The sequence below is a fragment of the Balaenoptera musculus genome, chromosome 8 (assembly GCF_009873245.2).
Source record: "Balaenoptera musculus isolate JJ_BM4_2016_0621 chromosome 8, mBalMus1.pri.v3, whole genome shotgun sequence".
In the NCBI taxonomy this organism is placed as follows: Eukaryota; Metazoa; Chordata; class Mammalia; order Artiodactyla; family Balaenopteridae; genus Balaenoptera; species Balaenoptera musculus.
Window position 1 is genome coordinate 110,294,121 of NC_045792.1, and position 18,745 is coordinate 110,312,865.

Genomic DNA, 18,745 nt, shown 5'->3' on the forward strand with positions numbered 1-18,745 from the left:
CCTGTCTCTACTCTCCCCCACCAGGCCTTCTTCCAGCAATGCTGCTCTAAGACAGAAGGCATTACTCATTTGGAAACCTTGCCTGGCTCCCTGACCTGTGCTCAGGCCACACTGCTGTTTGGGCAGAGCACAATGTGATCTTCCTGCTTTTGTACAGGCCTCTTCTGGGGTTGCCCCAAGGCCCGGCCCCTGACCCCAGTGCCCCCTCCTTCCTGGCGTCTTGTCTTCCCCACTGGGCCCCTGGGCTGGAGCAGATTTCACTGACAGACCCCCTCAGGAGACCTGGTGGCCTCACTCTTCAAGAACAAGACACGCGTGGTCATCTCGGAAAAGTGCTGGATTGTAAGAAAAACACAATTCTATTTCTACTTAACGTGCCTTTACTTGGTGTCTTGCACATATATTCACACACAAACGTTCTTGCCTGGAACTCTTTATTCCAGAATAATGTTTCCGTGAAGCTCTGTGGTGCATGATAGAAATCTAGACTCACGGTTCAGGAGAGACATTTTCCTTCATGTATTTATGGTTGAAACCAGTGGGAAGGATTGAGACTCAACTGTCACAACCAGAGAACTTGGGCACTGAGCCAGGACCGAGAATGCAAGAGGCTACCAGCCCTGCACTCAGTGGGGACAAAAACAGCAGATCATACCTTGGAAGCGTGTTTCTGGCATGAGCATATAAAGTTCCAGCAGGTTCTTTCCCCTGTGAAATGTGGTGCTTGCCCAGCACCAGCTCTGGGCCTGCACGCCAGCTGTGGATGTGCTGTGTCTGCCTGCGCCCACACTCAGCTCCCGCCCTCCCAAACCCATGTACATTTTGCCTTCAGTTAAGCCCTGCCCTCAGGCACACATAAAAGAAACCACTTCATTTGCGGAAACCAAGGCTGAGTTCCCAGAGTTTGTAGGACAAGACCCTCGCAGCCCTAAAGAGAAGAAAATGGACCAAAGGCAAATCACGAATAGAACTCTGGGAGTAAAGAGAAAAGGGTCTCCAAGTTGGAGGGAGGGATGTGGCTTCTCCAGGTCCTGGCCCCAAGGACTTCTCTGGAAGCAGCACCAGTTCTGAAGGGCAGCAGAAGAGCAGCCGTTCTCAGTCAGGGTCCGAGTCAGGGTCCGAGGAGAGCTGTGCCTCCATGGTCTCGCACATGGCGTCCTGCAGGGATGTGAGCTGACCCCGGGGACTCATCCCCATGGGCTGGATGACTCTGTGCCTGCGGGGAAAAGGCGTGCTAGGGACGGGGAGGGGCCTGGCGGGTGGGGCAGGGGTCCTGCTCACCCCTGGCTGCGACCTTCTGTTCCACCAAGCTGCTCCTGTTTACTGGGGAAGCCTGGGTGGGAACTGTTTCAGTCAGGCCTAAATCCTAACCGCTACCGAAGCTCTGAGACCTTAGGCAGTGTCTTAATTTCTCTGGACCTCAGTTTTCATCAACTGTAAAAATAGACATAATACTGATCTCAGTCCTAACCCCTGGCTAGAGAATTTCCTCCAAGACAGGTGATTTCAAACATGAGTAACGCAGCCCTGCCAGAACCTAAACCCCACTCTGGTCCCACTTCCTGCGGCTCGCAAGACAGGACGTGGGCCCTCCTCCTTCGTCCCGGCGCTGGGCCCCCGCTGCCAGGCCACGTACCTGGAGAGCCTGTCAAACATGGTCACCAGCTTCATGGCCTCGTGTTCCTTCTGTTCCTCCGTCATGCCCTCCGTGGGGTCGGGTGGCTTCTCCTCTACTCTCCCCGTCACGGGGTTTATGCTGTTTCACAAGAGAGGCCGCAAGGGAACGCGTTAGAGACTTTCCAGGACAAAAGAGCGCTGTGTTGGGTGGGAGAAGTTCCTCATCTTCCTGCTTGGGCTTGTAACGGCAGGAAACCCATTTTCCTGGGTGCGGGGAAGGCGAGGCACCTGCAGAAGAGCCCCCCCTCCTGGAGCAGCAGGTAACCAGCTCCTGCCACCTGGACCACCTGGTCCCCCGCGCCACTCGGCCCCCTTCAGCCCGTGTTCGCAACAAAACACCCTGATGTCAGAAGACGTGTCACTTGGGAACAGCGGCCTGATTCTGTAAGGTCTCACCTGCTGGTCACCTGTCCTGCCCACCCTACGGGCCCAGATGGCTGTGGGAATAGGAATGGGGGCCGAGTGAGGGCAGCCCGAGGATGCGGGGGGCACCCACCTGGCCTTGGCTTCCTTGTACTCGTCTGTGTCCGTGTCCTCGTCCTCCGAGTACTGGCCCTCAGGCCGGCCCCCTGCCATGAGGCCCCTAGCCGCCAGGAGGCCGGCAGCGTTCCCGTAGCCTGTGTACTTGATGAATCGGGGCACTGCAGGGCAGGGCAGAGCTCAGCGTGCAAACGTGGCGGGGGGGCCGGGGAGGGGCGGGTGAGGGGCTGCCCCCCGACTCACCGCTCTCCGAGCACAAGACAAACAGGAACTCGGCGGCCACCCTCTTCACGTCGGTGTCCAGGTGCGTCATGAGGCGAACCAGCTTGTTCCGCAACAGCTCCCCCACCTCGGGCCGGGTCCTCACGTCCCGCAGCGGGGGCAGCACCTGGGGAGGTAGTCGTCCCTGAGCCCGGGCCTGGAACCACCAGGGTCTCTGACCAGGGCCTGGCCGCGGCCCCTCCGCCCCGTACCTGGGCCTTCAGGAACTTCCTGGCGGGGCGGTGCACGCGGGCACACTCCGTCAGCACGCTCAGCGCGGGGGCCACGCTCTCCTTCAGCCTGTGCGTCTGCAGAGGAGCCTCCGTCACTGGGCTGTGCCCATCTGACTCGAGGCCAGGGGAGCTAGGCACGTGCGCCACACGGTCCTGGCAGGGGGCGTTCGGGGCGAGGCCTGGCCACAGGGGCCCCAGCTGAGGGGCTAAGGGAGGGCAGTGGGTGTCTGTGTGAGCTTCGAAAAGCACAGGCGTGGACCCCAACTCGGGGCCATTCGCGTGCCCTGCAACTTGAGGCCAATCACTCAACTGCTTTGAGCCTAACTTCCCTCCCTTTGCACCAGAATGGTGGGGAAAACAGAGTGTTTCAAGCTGTTAGCAGACCAGCAGCACACAAGCCAGCTCCCAGCGCACGCAGGCAGCGTGGATTCCCCGGGGCTCTACTGAATCCTAGTCTGCCACACTCTTTAGCCCACATGGTATGGCTGCAAACTCCAGAGGGGCGGGTTAGAGCGCTGGCTGCTCAGTGCCCTGTGGTGCAGCCGCAGGAGTCAGGCAGCCTCTGGCTGGAAGGTCCCGCGGGTCCCCTTAGGGACGCCAAGGCACAGCGGATGTGCGTGACCAAGGGCTGCTCGCGCTCAGGGGCACTTCGAGTCTAGGGTCACAAGCAGGGACTACGGGTGGGCGGGCTTCTCAGGACCACTCGAAGACCCACAAAGAGATCTGAAAAATGAGTACTTGGCTAGACTCTGGAAACTCGTTTGCACGTACTTCTCAGGGAGGAGGCTCCGGCCTCCTGCGTGGCCGCACCACGGAGGAGCTGGAGCGTCCCCCACCTCACACTGGGGAGCTGCTCTCCACTTCCCAGCGTGGACTACGAAAACCAGCGACCACAGCTGCTCGGGAAGGCCTGGACCACAGCCACAGCAGGTCCCCCTGCCCACCTGGTGCAGACGCTTCTCCAGGAAGCTCAGCAGAACGCCAATCACATCCATGTTCACTCCCAGGAACTCCAAAGAGCCTTCGTGGGGTTCCAGGGTGAGAAGAACGTCCAGACATTTGAGGGGCAAGTTCCCCAGGAGGTTCACTGTGTGCCTGGAGACAGATGAAAGGAGCACTTGGTAAATCCAATCCCCTAGCACAGGTACAACCCTTGCCACCGCCTGCTGGCGCCAAGATGATATGAACCAGCGTCAGGGGCCTCAGCAACAGCACCAGGTACCAGAGCTGAGGGGGGCACTCCCTGCAAACGCCCAACCTACCACACATCTGGGTCGAAGCAACGTAGTCAAAAATCAGAACCTGCCTACGCACAGGTCAGCAAGAATGGAAGTGAATAAGCACGCTGCCTTACAGATGCCATGCCGTCCGTGACGCTACCCAAAGCCCACTGGCACGTTCCTGTCCCCGGACTCACAGCTCTTCTCCTAGCCGTGTACCATAAGTGCTGGAGCTCCCCGGAAACACACTGACGTCTGTCTCACCCAGCTGAAAGAAGACTCTCTAGAGCTAGGAACCACCAGGTAGACCTGCGAGCAGAACGCCCCCCACACCACAGGCACCACCCTCACCCGTGGAACTCCTCTGTGCGGTCTCCAGCAGCAGCAACCATCACGCAGTGCCGCAGAAGGGTCCCCAGGTGCCGGTAAAGGGCAGTGTCTTCCTGACCAAAGAGAAAGGGATTCCTGTGAGAGCGAGCCCCACTCGCCCCCACCGCTGCCAGCTGAGATTCTCCCGTCTGGCCCACTGCAAGACCACGTGCACTAACTACACACCTCCTCTACTGCACCCCTGGGTGCCTGTCCTCTCCCACGCGACCTTACGAGCACTCTCCTGACTAAGAACGTTGACGGATCCCCTGGAGCTGCTCTGCGCTTTAGGCCGATGCTCTCAGACGCATGGTGATGAATCTCTCACAGCCTTCCCGCACCAAACAGCCCTCCTGCCAAGCTGCAAGAGCCAGTTATGCTCTCCAACTCCCTGAGAAAACTTCCTTGAGGGCCCTGTCCCGGATGGGCATCTCCCTGCCTTCTCTTGACAGGCTAAGAGATCCTCCTGGTCTGACGTGGAGAAATTTGAAGGGACCTGGCAAAGCAGCACGTCCAAGAAACCTCCAAGCTGTTCTACCCCGCCCACAGGCTGCATCAGTCCTCACCTCATCCACTTCCCTCTTGATGGAGTCGAAGGTGATGTTGAAGAGCACTTTGAGGATCTCCATGGCGCGCTCAGTCTCCTGGGGAGGCAGGAGCTCAGGGGGCCTCTCTCCAGGGGTCATTCCCAGCGTCAGCTCCAGCGCTTCGGTCAGCAGGTGCACTCCCTGCAGCTCCTGAAACAGCTGCTGGCGCACGTCGGCGCGAAGTGCCGTTAGCAAGAAGAGGAGGCGCAAGTCGAAGAACTGCACGTCGTGCGGGAAGCTGCGCTGGCGGTACAGTCGCACTCGCTCTGCGAGCCTCACCACGAGCCCCGCCTCTGCCGCCAGCACCTGTGCCACGGGGCTGCTTAACACGAGGTTGCACAGGCATTTAAGGGACTCAAGCACAACATCCATGTCCAGGGGTTCGGGGACCGAGCCCGGGGAGGCGGAGATGCCAGCGTAGCAGGCCAGTGCCTGCAGGCTCCGGCGGCTGGTGAACGAGTCCAGGCAGCTGCGGTCCCTAGACAGGATGCGGACGCTCTGCAGCCAGATGGTGCGGCGGGAAGGTGGCAGGCCCGGCTCCAGGGCCGAAACCAGCAGCTCCGCCAGTCTCTGCGGGCAGGGAGAAGAGCGGTTCCACCAGGCTCCTCTACCTGGGCCACCCGTCCCTGCGCCTCTACCCTTCGGTGAGCACCCACCTTCCTGTCCTCCTGTTGGGCATCATCAAACGTGAAGCTCTGGCAGTTCTGCAAAGAGACCCAGAGGCTCGGAAGGCGCAGGCCCACCGCGGCAGAACCCGGGCTCCGTGGATAGGGACCTGAGGCCGCAGGCACCGCTCGGAACAGATGGCGCCCCAGCCCCACACACCAGCCCCCCAGCAGCTCCTCAGAGACTCGGCGCTCCTCCCCGCCGCGCTCCCTTCCACCCTCAGCCCCTCGCCACGCTCGCCACTCACGCCCCCGCCGCCGGCCACGCGTGCGGACCCCACCCGGCCCCACCTCCTCCCTGCACGTCCCGCGTCCACAACTCCCGCTCACCTCCTGGTTGTATGCGCGCAGAGCCTCCATAACTACGTCCTCCTCCCCCGTCTCCACGGCATCCGCAACCGCCCGGGGCTCCATGGCGGCCCCGGGACCCGGCGCCGGGAAAGCGGGAGGCACCTCGCTTCTCGGTTCCGGGCCCGCGTCTGCCCGCCCCGCCCAGGCTCGGCGCACGGGGGTGGCCGCGACCGCGCTTGCGCGGCACCGCGGGGCGGGGCCTGGGAGGCGCGCGGGGGAGGCCGGGACCGGCTGTGAGCGCCGTAGTCTGGGCTGCGCGCGCCTTAAAGTGGCGAGCCCTGGAACAGCCCCCTAGGACTCGAAGGCTTTGCCGCCAAGTGAGCTTGGGTTTCAAGATCCGACTCGGTGATCGTCCGACCTCTGGGCCCGAATCGCCCCTGAACCGAGCGGTGAGCTTCGCTTCTTGGGCCGGAATTCCCTGTAGGAGAGGACCTCAGCCCCCCACCACTCCATCACACGAACACCAACACACCTCTTGATGCACAGAACGAATGAGATGTCCAGGAGAAAGACGAGGTGGAAAGGATTTTGCAACCCCGGGACCACTTGGTTTCTAAACAGGCGTTTGAGTGCCTACTGCATGCGATTAGCCGGGATGCGGGTGAACAGGACCCAAAGGTCCCTGCCTTCGTGCAGCTTATGTGCCAGAGGTGAAGACCAAGAAAAACGGGCAAACGAGACGACTTTAGGCATAGTGCTGTGATCGAATAAGAAAAGGGGCTTGATAGACTGCAGGGAGACCTGAAGAAGTGCCATTTTTGCTGAGACCGGTTGGTAAGAAGTGAACCAGGAAAGGATCTGAAAGAAGGTCATGGAAGGCAGAAGGAGTGGCCAGTGCAAAGGTGGGAATGGCCGTGGTGGGAAATAGAAACGTCATTGTTGTGGCTGAGAGAAGGGGAGAGTGGGGAGGGGAGGTCAGGATGAAGGCAAAGCCTGGTCATGTGCGGTGACTTCCTTGCTGTTTAAGCAGGCGCACCTGCTGGTCTGGCCTGGACTCAGTTTACTACTTGAAAAGCAGAGATGATAAAAGTTCCCATTTCAGTGGATCGTCAGGAGGACTAAATGACACACAGCAAATGCTCCATTACGTTGGGTGCTAACTTACAGTCCATCCACTGGGCAAGAAGGCTTTGTTGAGCATCTACTTTGTGTCAGGCCCCTCGTCAGTGCCCGGGTGCAAAGTCAAGAAGCACTGGCTCCTACCGTCCCCACTCCCCTTACGCTCCCACTCCTCTTCCTGGTTTCTTGTTCTCTTCGGAGTGCTTCACTCCTGCGACTTCTGCGCTGCTCGCTCGTTCCAGGCACTTTCTAGGCACTGATCTCCACTTTGTCCCGCCGGCAGTAACTGGAGCCGGCCTTCGCACCGAGTCTGCTTCTTAGCCGCACCGCAGCCGGGGCGGGCCGCGTCGGGCCTCAGGACCCGGGCAGGGTCGCGGCGAGGAGCTTCTCTCGCCTGGGAAAGGGCCCGTGAGCTCTTCACAGTTAGGACCTGAAGCCGCCTTATGCGGGAATGGCTGCGGGAGTGTTTGTCGGCACCCTAATTGCCACTAAAGACACTAACCGCCCAGGGGTCTCAAGAGCAAAGGGCTCGCCCCACCCCCAAGCCAAGCTGTGAAAGAAACGTCAGGTCCTTTCCTTCCCACTGCCGCACGCCCGCGGCCTGGACCTCGGCCGGAAGTCGGAGGGCCTGAGGCGGAAGGGACGGGACCGGAAGCCACTTCCGGCGAGTGTGCCACGTCAGAGGAGGTTGTGGCCGAGCCGGCAACGGAGCGCCGGGTCGGAGCTGGACGGGATGGCGGACTGGGCTCGGGGTGAGCGCGGGAGAGCCGAGGCGGATGGCGGCGGGGCCCGCCGGAACCGACGCCGCTGCCCGCAGGAGCCGCCTTTGCCTGCCCCCGCCCCGCTGGGTGGCCTCGTCGGGGAGACCCTGCGGGCGGGCGGAGACAGGGCGGGGCGGCGGAGGAGTCCCTGGGGCCCTGTGGGCGCTGCTGCCCAGCTGCTCCGTGAAGCTGCGGGGTCCGGAGGCCCGCAGTCCCCACCCCTGCGAGATGGTTCTGTCCGGGACCTCGGCCGGGCCGCCTGGTCGACGGGTCCCGGAGGCTAGCCCCCTCGGAGTGGGGGCTGCGCGTGATGAGAGGGCCCAAGCAGGCCGCGTAGGGACTCGGGCTCGGGGTGCCCTACTTGCCCCCTGGGAGCCCCTCTTCTCATCTGCCAAGTGGAATGCTGATGCTTGTTTCGCTGGGTTGTTGTGACCTTTAAGGAATGAATGGATACAAGGGGTTGGTAGGACACCAACGTCTCTAATTTTGGGGTCTGTACACATTCGTGGTTCTTAGGGCTGTGCTCCTATTAGATAAGTCTCATTGAGGCATCTGGGCCAAGGCAAACGTGCACTCTGAACTTTGGGGGAGGCAGTTGTCACCCACCTGATAGGATGGTAATTTTAGGTCACCAGGCCCAGCCCCTGTCGTGGGCCTGGTCTCAGCAAACACCATGCTCTGGGCGTCATACAAGGCCCTGTGTGGGGTGCAGAAGTGAGCAGACCTAGGCCCTGCTCTTGGGATCAGTCTCAAGCTTTGTTACTAAGGCTTTCCTAAGGCTTTACCAGAGTTCACTGGTTTTCTCTGAGAACAGGTTCTGTGTACGTCGCTGGTGGCATCCATGGAGGGATGGTGCGGGTTCTGTCACGGAATGTCAGAAAGTGCTGGTTGGACTGAGCCCTTTGGAGGTGCCCACGCGTCCCAGCCCGGATGCGCACGCAGGACTTGTGCTCACGCACACTTGTTTCTACAGCCTGTCTTGTGTGCGGAGTCCACGTGCTGGATGCTGGGTTAGGGTGGGACCTGCTCAACAGACTCAGGAGGGCCCAGTACCTCCGGACACCCGACTGGGCCAGATGGGATTGGAGCGCGAGCCCTGAGGCCACAAAGGGCTGAGGTGCAGGCGTCCAGGGGATGCTCACCTCTGTCTTTTCTTGCAGCTCAGAGCCCCGGCGCTGTGGAGGAGGTTCTAGACCGGGATAACAAGCGGATGGCTGACAGCTTGGCCTCCAAGGTCACCAGGCTCAAATCGGTCAGTGGTGGTCCTCTCCTTTTGCCTGCACATAGCGTCCTGGAGGGGGTGTCAGAGGGAGGGTGAAGACCTGGAAGGGTTTCAGGTAGTTCCGTCGTCCTTGTCCCGTCTGTGGCACACTCACCTGTGTGAGGCCCAGGTGGCATTTGGATCTCCTGATCTCTGCTGGTCTTGCTGGGGGTCAGGTGCTGTACACTGTGTTTGCCCTGGCCTGACCCTGCCTCTTCTGTGTTCTGACCAGCTGGCTCTGGACATTGATAGGGACGTGGAAGACCAGAACCAGTACCTGGACGGCATGGTAAGGGTCTGTGGTTTGCGAGTGTCACGGTCGCCTCTGCTTCCCACCACCTGCTGTGCGGGCCCCCACCTGTGTGTGTGTTGTGCAGTCGCCGCCCCTGTGAGATGATGATGGGATTCCTTCCTCAGGACACGGACTTCACGAGTGTGACGGGCCTCCTCACGGGGAGCGTGAAGCGCTTTTCCACAATGGCGCGGTCTGGGCGAGACAACCGGAAGCTTCTGTGTGGTATGGCCATGGGCCTGATTGTGGTCTTCTTCATCCTCTCCTACCTGCTGTCGAGGGCAAGGACGTGAGCCAGTGGGAGCTGGCTTCTGCCGGTGCCTCGGGCAAGCACGGTCCGCCTCTGCCTGGCGTCCTGGGCCAGAGGACTTAACGACAGAATACTCCTTTGAAACGATGATTGTGGCTTAGGAATCTTGTTCCTGTGTGGCTGGGAGCCTCTGACCCAGTGAGCTTGTGTTAGCTGGTCCCGTGTGTGCAAGGGGCCCATCTTCATGGGGTAGCCAAGGCCCACTTCCTCTGCCACCTTGGGTGCTAGAAGCCCCAGCAGAGTCAGGTCCAAGCAGAGCAGCTGGGAATCCTGGACACGGCCACCTGTGAGCAGCAGCTCTTACCCGGCCCTCGAGTTTCTGAACATCTCAAGGCTCTCCTACGCTGTTCTTGTCTGGATAAGGCCACGTCTGGTATTTGAGATGCCTGGAGCTGACACAGGAAGGGGGTGTGGCGGTGAACCTCAGATCATCGCTGTCACCTTCAACCGAGTGTTCTCAACCCAGAGATGGCAGTTGCTCCTGCCCAGAGCTGCTGGGCATCCGCGGACCAGTGAGAGTCAAGGGTCCTGCCGAGAGGCCTCTTCCTGCCTTCCAGTCCCACAGCTGAAGCCCGACCCTCAGGGAAGGGCAGGGGTTGTGGATGGAGGAGGGAACTGCAGCCTTCGCTGAAAGCATGGGGCTCGCATTCTGGTGATCTCCCAGCCATGTATCCAGGTGCAGAAAGTGATATTTTCTCACGATTCAAGATCTATCCAGCACCAGAGATCTATTTGCAGGAGACCAGATCTCTAGAAACAAGTCCATCTGGCATTTCAGAGTCAGGCAGGGTGTGAGGAGGGACTTTTGTGGGTATAGACAGGAGGCTTCCAAGTAAGGGCCCTTCATAGGATCTGTAGGTCAGTTTCTGAGGGTCAGTGGGCAGTTTCCACCAAGCCCGGCCCTTCCACTGCGGTGTCTGCCCACCTCTCCCTGGGCCCTCAGCGCCCACTTGGTCAGTCCCCTGCTCACTCGAACCTCGAACTGAACCACAGGCCCAGCCAGACCAGTGGCTTCTTACCCCACTGAGACCCCAGTATCCTTGTCATCACAAAAAACACTTGTAAAAAACGAATCATCGGCCGTGTGTCCTTCCCTGCCCTTGTTCCGACCTTCTGGTTTCCTGGTCGGCCCCGCTCACTCCCTGAGGACCGTTGGCCCCCTGTCCCCCTCCCCGCACGCTCCTGCCGTGCGTGACCACATGGCAGCCACAGCCCGGGGCCGATAGGCTCCTGCCGCCCCACGTTGCTGGTCTCGGGCCCTGGGCGCCTCGCCTCTGGTACTGCGGCTCCGGCTCCTCGTCCCCTTGCTCTCCACCCAGCAGGCCCGGCTGCTCCTCGCACGCTTGCCCGGGTGCCCTCTCCCTGCCGCTGTGCCTGTGACCTGAGCGCGCTGTCTCCCCCCCGTGTGTGCTTGTGTCTCCCCCGGTGAGACTGCCTTACTTGTCTCCGAGTCTCTGGGGCTTGGCTGTTTCCCTCTTCTCCTGGACGTTCCTTCACGGGCCTCTGTGGTCTTGCCTTGACGCCCCTCGTCCTGTGTACTGCGGCTTTGGCTTCGCCTGCTCATCTCACATGGAACCTTGTCACGGGGACTTGTCCTCTGGTCACCGAGCTCAATAGCTGCTGCCTGTGCAGCGTCTCCATCTGGTCGCCGCAGGCCCTGCAGATACACCCAGGCCTGAGCTCCGCGGCCCCCACCTTTTCTGGGCCTGCTAACCTTGCTTCCTGAGAACGTGGCTCGGCCATGGCAACCATCACCCCCCAGGTGCTTTTATGTGGCGTGCCCCCTCGTCTTGCCAAGGCAGACCAGGAATTCAGAGTTTGCATTCAGGGTGGCACACCGGTTGCTGTGTTCTCTCCTCAGGTCTCTGTCTGTGCCTCCCCGCTTCTCCACCTCCACGGCTCTTTGCAGCCCTTCCAGCTATGTGGGGGTCTGGGTTTTAGTTTCTTTCTGGTTTGCCTTCTTGCTTCTTACTCTCATCGTGTTAGATGAACTCCTGAAGGGAGCATGGCAGCCCTGCTGCCGCCGTGTCAGCAGGGTTTCCTGTGGGGCCTTCACGCTCCTGCTCAGCCCTGTACACTGAGCACCTAATCCTGTGGGTAAGTGGGGTTTGCCGATGCTGATCCCGGAGACCATAAAACAGAAGGACTTGGAGCCTCCCTCTGTGCCAGGTGAGGAGGAACTGCCAGGCTCTATCCCATAATTCAAGGACAAGACATTTAGCAATAAAAATTTGGAATAAACAGCTTCGTGATGAAGTAAACACATAGCCTTTGGTGTTTTCATTTCCTTGGGGGCTTCAGATAGTTTTGTCTGGAACTGACTCTGGTTCATAAACTGGCCGTGGGCACCAATGGTCTCGACTCTGCTTCTTTCCTTCTCCTGGGTCCCTTCTCCCCTCCTCACTCATCCCCTCAGGCGGGCAGACATGAGCTTGCCACTTCCTGCCGCTGGACCTTCCTTTGTGCAAGTTTCTGTGACTCAGATGGGGAAGATGATAGCATTACCTCATCAGGATTAAAGGAATAAACGTGAGGTATGTAGAATAAGTAGCCTGACACGGTCACAGCTGAGTGAGGGTCAGCAGCTGTACTGTGCTTTGTACAGCTGCAGCCCGCAGTCCCACGGGGTGACAGGGCTGCCTGCCCAGGGCTAGGGTGAAGGTTAGACTTCATTCCTCAAGGCTGGCCTTGGACTCCAGGGCACCCTCTGGAAATGCGCCTCTTCATCCCAGCTCAGACACCCCCTTCCCTGCCCAGATCTTATGCTTCCCGTATTACCTTTGATGTTTAACAGATCACCTTCAAATGTAGTCACTTAAAGTTGCAGTAATAGTTTACGTCTCATGGTTACTGCTGGAACTTGAGACGGGCACGGCGGAGACAGTTGTCTCTGCTCTAGGATGTTAAGGCCTCCTTTCGGAGACGAGAGGCTGGCGCTGCCACCTGCAGAAGGCTCACACGCGTCTGTAGGTCGTCGCTGGTGTGAGCTGAGGGCCCAGCGGGCTTCACCGTATCGCCGTGTGCTGAGCTTCCTTACAACATGGTGGCTCGTGTGAAGGCGAGCAAAGAGAGGAGGGACATCCAGGAAGAAGCTGTTTTCTTTGTATGTTGCACGGCCTGGCTTCAGAAGTCACATAGCATCACTTTATTCAGGACGGCCACAGGCTCTACTCTAGATTCCAGGGCAGGGACACAGACCCCGTCTCAGCAGGGGAGAGTCAGTCACACAAGGAGAGGACCACATGGGAGGGGACGAATTCAGGGGTGACCGTCTTTGGAGGCTGCAACAAAACGCGGAGGGCAGCGCTCAAGGCAGAACCAGAAGGGCAGGCATAGCAGCGTCTGGTGCTCCTGAGCCCTCCTCTCTGCTCAGACCCCAGGCCCTGGAAGCTAAGGTGGGACCCGACATGGGCTGGCATGATCGCCTATGGGGGCCCCTTTCTGGAAAATCTTAATCCTCCCTCAAGGCAAACCATTGCTAACGGAATCCGTGATTTATTGTATATCTGGGCACAGCAGGAAACACGTTTAGCAAATGGGAAAGCATAGAAAAAATAGCTGGTCACAATTGTCCAAGCAAGCATGCTCTGCCCTGCAGGGCCAGGCCGGCTGCAGCCCAGCTGGTAGAGGAGCCGCCCAAAGCCCTCAGCTCAGGGAATCTGTTGTTGGGGGCACGTGATGTGCAGAGGCTTGGCGTGACGGGTGGGGTGGAGCCAGGGCTATTCCACGTCCACCACCAGGGGTGTCATGTAGTCAGAATGTTTGATGCCAAAGGTGACGATGGGGGCGCAGGGCTTGGTCACTGTCACCTGGGAGAGGAGAGGCTGTGAGGAGTCGGCACCCCTGCCCCCACCCCGCAGGCTCTGCCCTCACTGGGGCCGGGGCTGCTGTACCCCCTAAGCCCCGGGCCACGGTGACCAGCAGGAGGTCCACACTGCCAGGCTTGGCCACGGAGCCTGGCATGTGGTGGCACTCAGCAGCACTCGCCGTCACCAGTGTCTGGGGAGCCCGCCGACTGGGCAAGGCTGGTGCGGAATGTGCAGTGTTCTGGTGCTGCCTGGCCCCCGCGACCCCTGCAGGCTTACAGGCCCGCCCCGGCCTGACCCCTGCAGCCGTGTCGTGTCACCCCGCCCGTCCCCACCCCACCCCTCCGGGCCGTGCTCTTGCCAGACCTTCTCAGGGCTGTGGGCTCCTGGTCCTGGCTTGAGGGTCTTGTCCCCCGGGGGCTCCACTCGGGCAGCCATGGTGTACTGTGGAGCCTTGAACTTAGTCACCTGGACATTGGTCTGGCGGTAGGCTGCGGGACCTGGGGTCTGGGAGGTGAAAGAGGCTCAGACAGGCTCGGCCTGCCAGGGCGTGCGACCCCAGAGGGCAGGGGCCGGCATCAGACAGTGGGTTTCAGGCCCCAAGTCACTGTGTGTCTGTGTGTCAGGGGACTCTTCTGTCTCCAAACGATGGCCACACCATGTGACAGTACCCCAGTGCTGTGGGGCCCTTCTCTATGTGGGATGTCACCTTCCCTTCAGCCTCGCCGTGGCAATGACACCCCAGTCTGCGCCAGCCCCAGACTTGTCCCTTCCATGAGTGTGAGAGAGGACTCTTCCCAGCTGGGGACTCAAGGACCTTGGGCTGGTGAGGTCAGCGGTGCTGTGATGCCACCTTGCCAGTCTCCCCAGGCTCCCCAAGCCCCCGGGTACACAAGCACCTCAGGGCCTTTGCACTGGCTGTTTCTGCAGCCAGAACCCTCCTCCCCAAAATACGTCACAGCTTATTTTTCTCCTCTCCTCAGCTTCCTCCTGCATGCCACCCCATCTCAGACTGCCCCTCGCCCTTCAAGCAGCACCCCACACAGCCGTCCCTGTCCGCCTCTCCTCAGCACCATCAGTCTCCATGCCGAGGCTCGGCCTCTGCGTCCTCGTCCACTGTCTGCCCCTCCTCACCTCTGGGATGTAGGCCAGTGGCGGGGGGGACAGACGTGTGGCAGGCTCCTAGAGGATGAAGGAGCTGAGGGGCTTCGGGAGGATGGGGGTCAGGCTGCTGGGTCCTAGGTTCTGGGGGAAGGGGCCCGATGGGCCATCTCTCTAGGGGCTAAGCAGTGCTCTGCCCCAGCCGGGCGACCCTTGCCTTGTACAGGTCGTCGCTGAAGCTGCCCAGCTTGCTGCGGCCCTTGATGGAGAAGGCGGGCCGGGAGGCCTTGCCGACAGTGTGAGGCCCCATCACCACGGGCAGCATGTAGGCAGCGGGGCCTGTGGGGGGCACAAGCACCGAGTCTCAGGCTGGACGGAATCCTGTGCCCAGAGTCTCCACCCCCATCAGGCCAGCCCCCCTCACCCACCCTGCCCGGGATCCTCGACCCGGTCAGCCACGGGCCATCGGGGCTGCGGCGGACCTGGGGTGCTGTCCACTCGGAAGGTCTTGGTTCGGGCAGAAATGGAGTGGCTGGGCGCCAAGTCGAACACATGCTTGGTAGATTTCTCTGGAGAGTAGTCGCCTGGGGGTGGGGGAGGAACGGTGTGGGTGCTGGGAGCAGACCACCCAACAGATCCAAACAGGTGCCCCGCCCTGCTCAGGCAGTTCTAGGAAGACCCCCGACGTTGCAGGCGTGGGGCCTCTGGGCCCCAGTGAGTGGCGACCGGGATTGCGCAGGGGTGTCCACGATGGAAATGCTGGCTGCAGGGGTGGGGGGAGGCAGGGGCTGCTTTGAGAAGGAGGGCAAGTCTGACTTGGGCCTGGTGCGGTGACTTCGGCCAAGGAAGGCCCAGGTCAGAGTAGGGCACTAGGGTCTCAGAGGCTGCACTGGGGTCACAGCTCCACCTCCAGGCCTGGTGGTACCCCTTCATGAGGAGAAAGGTGGGTCAGGAGGGTGAGGACGGCTGTACCCCTCACACCCTGGCCCCGCCAGGCCTGCAGTGACCACCAGCAGGGTTGGGCGGGGCTGCGGCAGGGCCAGAGTCCCTCACCAGGGCCGGGGGTCAGCGTGGTCTTAGTGCAGTAGCGCCCCAGGATGGAGTAGGCGGGGCCGAGGTCCTTGCCAGTCCTCAGTATCTTGGGGTTCACGCTGTAGCGGGGCCCCGGGGAGCAGTTCTCTGCCAGGAGCATGGGGGCCCCATGGAAGCTGTAGGCCGGTGCACGCAGCTTGTTGGGCGTGTGCTTCACAAAGCCTGTGGGGCAGGGGCTCTGAGCAGCTTGGAGCCAGACCCTGCCCTTCTCCCCCCGACCCCCCATTGACCCCAGAGGGGTTGATGGGCTGGGAGTCAGGGATGAGCCCTGGCCGTCCCCGGGCCCACCCCAGACCTGGCTCCTGCCCCCGCACTGCCCCCTCCCAGGCTCCCAAGCGCTTACCTGTGGTGGGTGGAATCAGGTACTTGGGTCCAGGGCTGCTGTAGAGGGCCATGATGGGTCCCCGGGGGCGATGGGGCCTCCAGGTGCCCACCCATACCTCCTGCGCCATGACTGGCTCTGTCCATGGATGGGAGGGTGACCAGGTGCCAGGAGGCCTGGGCCCTCCACCCCCAGCACTGCCTTTGCCCCCACTGAGGGGCAGAACTGCAGGCCGCAGCCTCCTCAGTGGGGTCTCGAGCTGAGGCCCAGACTTAAGAGCAGCGGGAGATTCTGCCGCACCAACCCGCCGAGCGGAGGAGCGTCAGAGCCTGTGGGCAAGCCCGTGAGAGCGTCTCCTTCAGCGCTCATGGACCACCCGCAACGGCTCTAAGGGGGTCTGCGCAGGTTCTTCCTGCTCAGAGGACCCTGGGCATGACTGGGCAAGGAGCAGCGGGCAAAGGTGGGCAGCTTCTTGGATAAGACTGTGCCGTGGGGTGGGGAGGGGTCCGCTCTGGAGGGGCCCTCACCTCCTTAGTCCAGGAGCACTGCTCGGAGCAACTTACGGACCGAGCCTTCTCAGAGGCGATCCCGGCGCACCGGCCTCGGTGCCAGGGAGTTCCAGAAAAGGAGCATGGGGAGGAAGGCCTCTCCCTCTCTCTCCTCTCCCCCTAGGGGCTTTGAGAATTGGGGAAGGGTCCCGGCCCCTGAGCTCTAGAATGTGGCTCTGTGGGGTGGTGGGTTCTAGATCACTGTCTGTGTGATGGAGACAATGGCCTCAGCCCGTGGGACCCACCCTCCCCACCGTGCCTGGCTCGGGACCCGGGACTTTGCTCCTCGTTGCAGGGTGCAGGCCAGAGGTGCAGAGGGCAGGAAGGGGACAGCCAGGTCCTGGGCTAGGACAGTGAGGCCATGGGGCCCAGAGCCAGAGTGGCCAAGGAGTAAGGTCCTTAGGGGCAGGGCTGAACCTCCTCAGTCCTGCCCCCGGGGAAGGACTGAGCTGGCGAAACTGAGGCACAAGAAGGTTCTGGCTGTTGGGGATCACGGGATCCAGGGAGCAGTAGGGTCTGCCCTGGTTTGGGGTGGGGGCAGCAGTTGGCATCGGAAGCTGCTGCTCTCCTGAGGGACCTTCCCCCGACCCTGCTCTCCCTCCTGCGCCATGCTGGCTGTGCCCACCCGTCGGACCCTGAGTGTCTTCATTAGCATGTTCTTCTTGGGGCTCCGGCCGGGGCTCCGTCTCTTTCCTTGGGTGACTTCTCAATCCCCTGGACCCGTGTCATGTGTATATTGTGCACATTTATTGTCTCAAGATGATGAGCACCCGCACCCAGCCCTTTCCCCCAGCCCTGGCCACTTCCTCTCTCTGGGGGCCCTTTGCCCCTCCCCGTTCTGAGCCCCTGCCCCCAGCCTCTGCCTCCGCAGGCCTTCTTGTGTCCTGATGCCTCCCTGCATCCACATGTCTTGCCTACCTGTCTGTCTTGCTTTGTCCACCTGCCTACAAGGGCGTCTGCCTGGATTTCCATTGGTGGGTCTGCCCTCTATGTGGGGTGACTTATACGTGTGTGCCCGGCTCACATGACCCTATGTGTGCGCCTGTAGTTGTGTGCCTGAGGCTGGGGAGAGACAGGAGCCAGAGCCTGAGCCGCAGGGGGCTTTATTGACTGGATGGCTTGAGGATAAATTCATGCATAGGGAAGTGGTAGGGGTGTCGTCGTCATGGTTGCTTGTGCGGCTGGTCCTACGGCTGCTTGGAGCCACATCTGGGGTCCACTAGGCATCGTCCTGACTGCCCAGGGCTTGCCCCTGGAAGGCAGACACGTGTGGGCCAGGAGGCCTGGGGTTCCCGTGCCCGGTGATCAGTAACTAGAGAGCCACAGCTCCGTCAGGCAAGCAGGCCCAGGCCAGCCTCTGGGGGGATGGTGGGCTCTGGCACATTGCCGCCAGGCCCCTCCCAGCAGCTGGGGAAGCGGGGTGTGCGCATGTGTGTTTGCATTTGTGTGTGTGTCAGGTGTGAGCGTGTGCGGATGCATGTATGTGCATGTAGGGGCGGCTGAGGGCTGCTCTGCAGGCAGTGAGGTCTGGGATGCCCACGCCTGCTGGCTGAGGCAGGTCAGGGTGTCTGTGGGGTGCTGGGGTACGGGGTTGCTGCACTGGGTGGGTGATGAGGGGCTATGGCATTTGGTGGAGGGCCTGAGGGGTAGGACTGTGGGTGCTGCTAGGGCTGCAGGCCTTTAGGGAATGGGGTGCCCCCCTGGCCACGGTACCAGCAGCTTGACCAGCTCCGCCTTGTGCATGGGCTGCAGGCCATCTATGCAGGACTTGAGCTCGGTCACCGCTGCCTTGGCATCTGCACTGACGTCGTACTTGCCCAGGGGCCCCTCATAGAGCTCCTCTGCGGACCCCACCAGCAGCGTTTGCAGGAAGTCGATGAAAGACTCGTTGTGGTCCTCCCCCATGGCCAGCCCTGCGTTGGGGTGAGATGAGGCCAGGCCAGGGCTCCACCCGCAGACCTCCCACCTCTAACCGCAGCCGCCTCCAGGCTTTCCCCATCAACGTCCACCTCACCTGCCCCAGACCTTCCTCCAAAACACCCCCCAGCTCCACCTGCCCGCAGACCCTCCCGCCGCCCTAGCGTCAGCTGCCTTCCGCCCTGGGTTCCCTAGCGTCACTGAGGAAGGAAAGCCAAGCCTCTGACTCAGTGGGAATTTCCCCTCCGTGTGAGGCTGGCTGACCTGGAGCTTGGATCGGGGTCAGGGTCAGCCTGGGCTGGGCTGGGTTGGTGACATTGCGATTGGTGGTGACACAGGGGCTCGGAGAGAGGTTGAGCTGGGCTGGGGTTGGGGTAGGGTTTCCTGGGGACTGGGGTCGCCGAGGGCACCAGGGTCATTGCCCACGTCTGTG

The 18,745-nt window shown here is 61.2% G+C and overlaps 3 protein-coding genes across 7 annotated transcripts; 1 reads left to right on the forward strand and 2 right to left on the reverse strand.

The window, feature by feature from the left end:
- Positions 1-371: 371 nt before the first annotated feature.
- RIC8A (RIC8 guanine nucleotide exchange factor A) lies at positions 372-6,392 on the reverse strand. 2 transcript variants are annotated; one of them, XM_036860759.1, is made up of 10 exons: positions 6,316-6,392; positions 5,484-5,531; positions 4,807-5,397; positions 4,223-4,314; positions 3,596-3,746; positions 2,631-2,726; positions 2,401-2,545; positions 2,174-2,318; positions 1,637-1,756; positions 372-1,216 (listed from the first exon to the last, which is right to left on the reverse strand). In XM_036860759.1, exons 3-10 carry the CDS (start codon positions 5,197-5,199, stop codon positions 1,096-1,098), a joined length of 1,263 nt encoding a protein of 420 aa, XP_036716654.1. In that variant the 5' UTR covers positions 5,200-5,397; positions 5,484-5,531; positions 6,316-6,392; the 3' UTR covers positions 372-1,095. The 2 variants fall into 2 exon arrangements, with proteins under 2 accessions (XP_036716654.1, XP_036716653.1); XM_036860758.1 differs by lacking the exon at positions 6,316-6,392 and adding an exon at positions 5,823-6,021 and having other exon boundaries at positions 509-1,216.
- BET1L (Bet1 golgi vesicular membrane trafficking protein like) lies at positions 6,317-11,790 on the forward strand. 3 transcript variants are annotated; one of them, XM_036860761.1, is made up of 4 exons: positions 6,317-7,654; positions 8,824-8,915; positions 9,157-9,213; positions 9,342-11,790. In XM_036860761.1, exons 1-4 carry the CDS (start codon positions 7,636-7,638, stop codon positions 9,507-9,509), a joined length of 336 nt encoding a protein of 111 aa, XP_036716656.1. In that variant the 5' UTR covers positions 6,317-7,635; the 3' UTR covers positions 9,510-11,790. The 3 variants fall into 3 exon arrangements, with proteins under 3 accessions (XP_036716656.1, XP_036716655.1, XP_036716657.1); XM_036860760.1 differs by having other exon boundaries at positions 6,317-6,685; positions 9,342-11,765; XM_036860762.1 differs by lacking the exon at positions 6,317-7,654 and adding an exon at positions 8,065-8,122 and having other exon boundaries at positions 9,342-11,765.
- A 1,220-nt stretch (positions 11,791-13,010) lies between these two features.
- Positions 13,011-16,540, reverse strand: ODF3 (outer dense fiber of sperm tails 3). Of its 2 annotated transcripts, XM_036861856.1 has the most exons (6): positions 15,869-16,540; positions 15,487-15,687; positions 14,916-15,017; positions 14,651-14,772; positions 13,699-13,839; positions 13,011-13,335 (listed from the first exon to the last, which is right to left on the reverse strand). In XM_036861856.1, the coding sequence occupies exons 1-6, from the start codon at positions 15,975-15,977 to the stop codon at positions 13,246-13,248; spliced, it is 765 nt and encodes a 254-aa protein (XP_036717751.1). In that variant the 5' UTR covers positions 15,978-16,540; the 3' UTR covers positions 13,011-13,245. The 2 variants fall into 2 exon arrangements, with proteins under 2 accessions (XP_036717751.1, XP_036717752.1); XM_036861857.1 differs by lacking the exon at positions 13,699-13,839 and having other exon boundaries at positions 13,246-13,335; positions 15,869-15,977.
- Between the last annotated feature and the right edge of the window lie 2,205 nt (positions 16,541-18,745).

Bases quoted from the DNA above. Each gene is read 5' to 3' on its own strand.
- RIC8A (XM_036860758.1), bottom strand. From the start codon at position 5,906: ATGGAGCCCCGGGCGGTTGCGGATGCCGTGGAGACGGGGGAGGAGGAC. The intron at 5,398-5,483 runs GTGGGTGCTCAC...CCCTGCCCGCAG, and splicing joins CCCAACAGGAGGACAGGAAG to AGACTGGCGGAGCTGCTGGT. The intron at 2,546-2,630 runs GTACGGGGCGGA...CTACCTCCCCAG, and splicing joins GGAAGTTCCTGAAGGCCCAG to GTGCTGCCCCCGCTGCGGGA.
- BET1L (XM_036860760.1), top strand. From the start codon at position 6,655: ATGGAAGGCAGAAGGAGTGGCCAGTGCAAAG. The intron at 6,686-8,823 runs GTGGGAATGGCC...CTTTTCTTGCAG, and splicing joins AAGGAGTGGCCAGTGCAAAG to CTCAGAGCCCCGGCGCTGTG. The intron at 8,916-9,156 runs GTCAGTGGTGGT...TGTTCTGACCAG, and splicing joins AGGTCACCAGGCTCAAATCG to CTGGCTCTGGACATTGATAG.
- ODF3 (XM_036861856.1), bottom strand. From the start codon at position 15,977: ATGGCGCAGGAGGTATGGGTGGGCACCTGGAGGCCCCATCGCCCCCGG. The intron at 15,018-15,486 runs GTGAGGGACTCT...CCCCACCCCCAG, and splicing joins CACGCTGACCCCCGGCCCTG to GCGACTACTCTCCAGAGAAA. The intron at 13,840-14,650 runs GCAAGGGTCGCC...TTCACCTCCCAG, and splicing joins TCAGCGACGACCTGTACAAG to ACCCCAGGTCCCGCAGCCTA.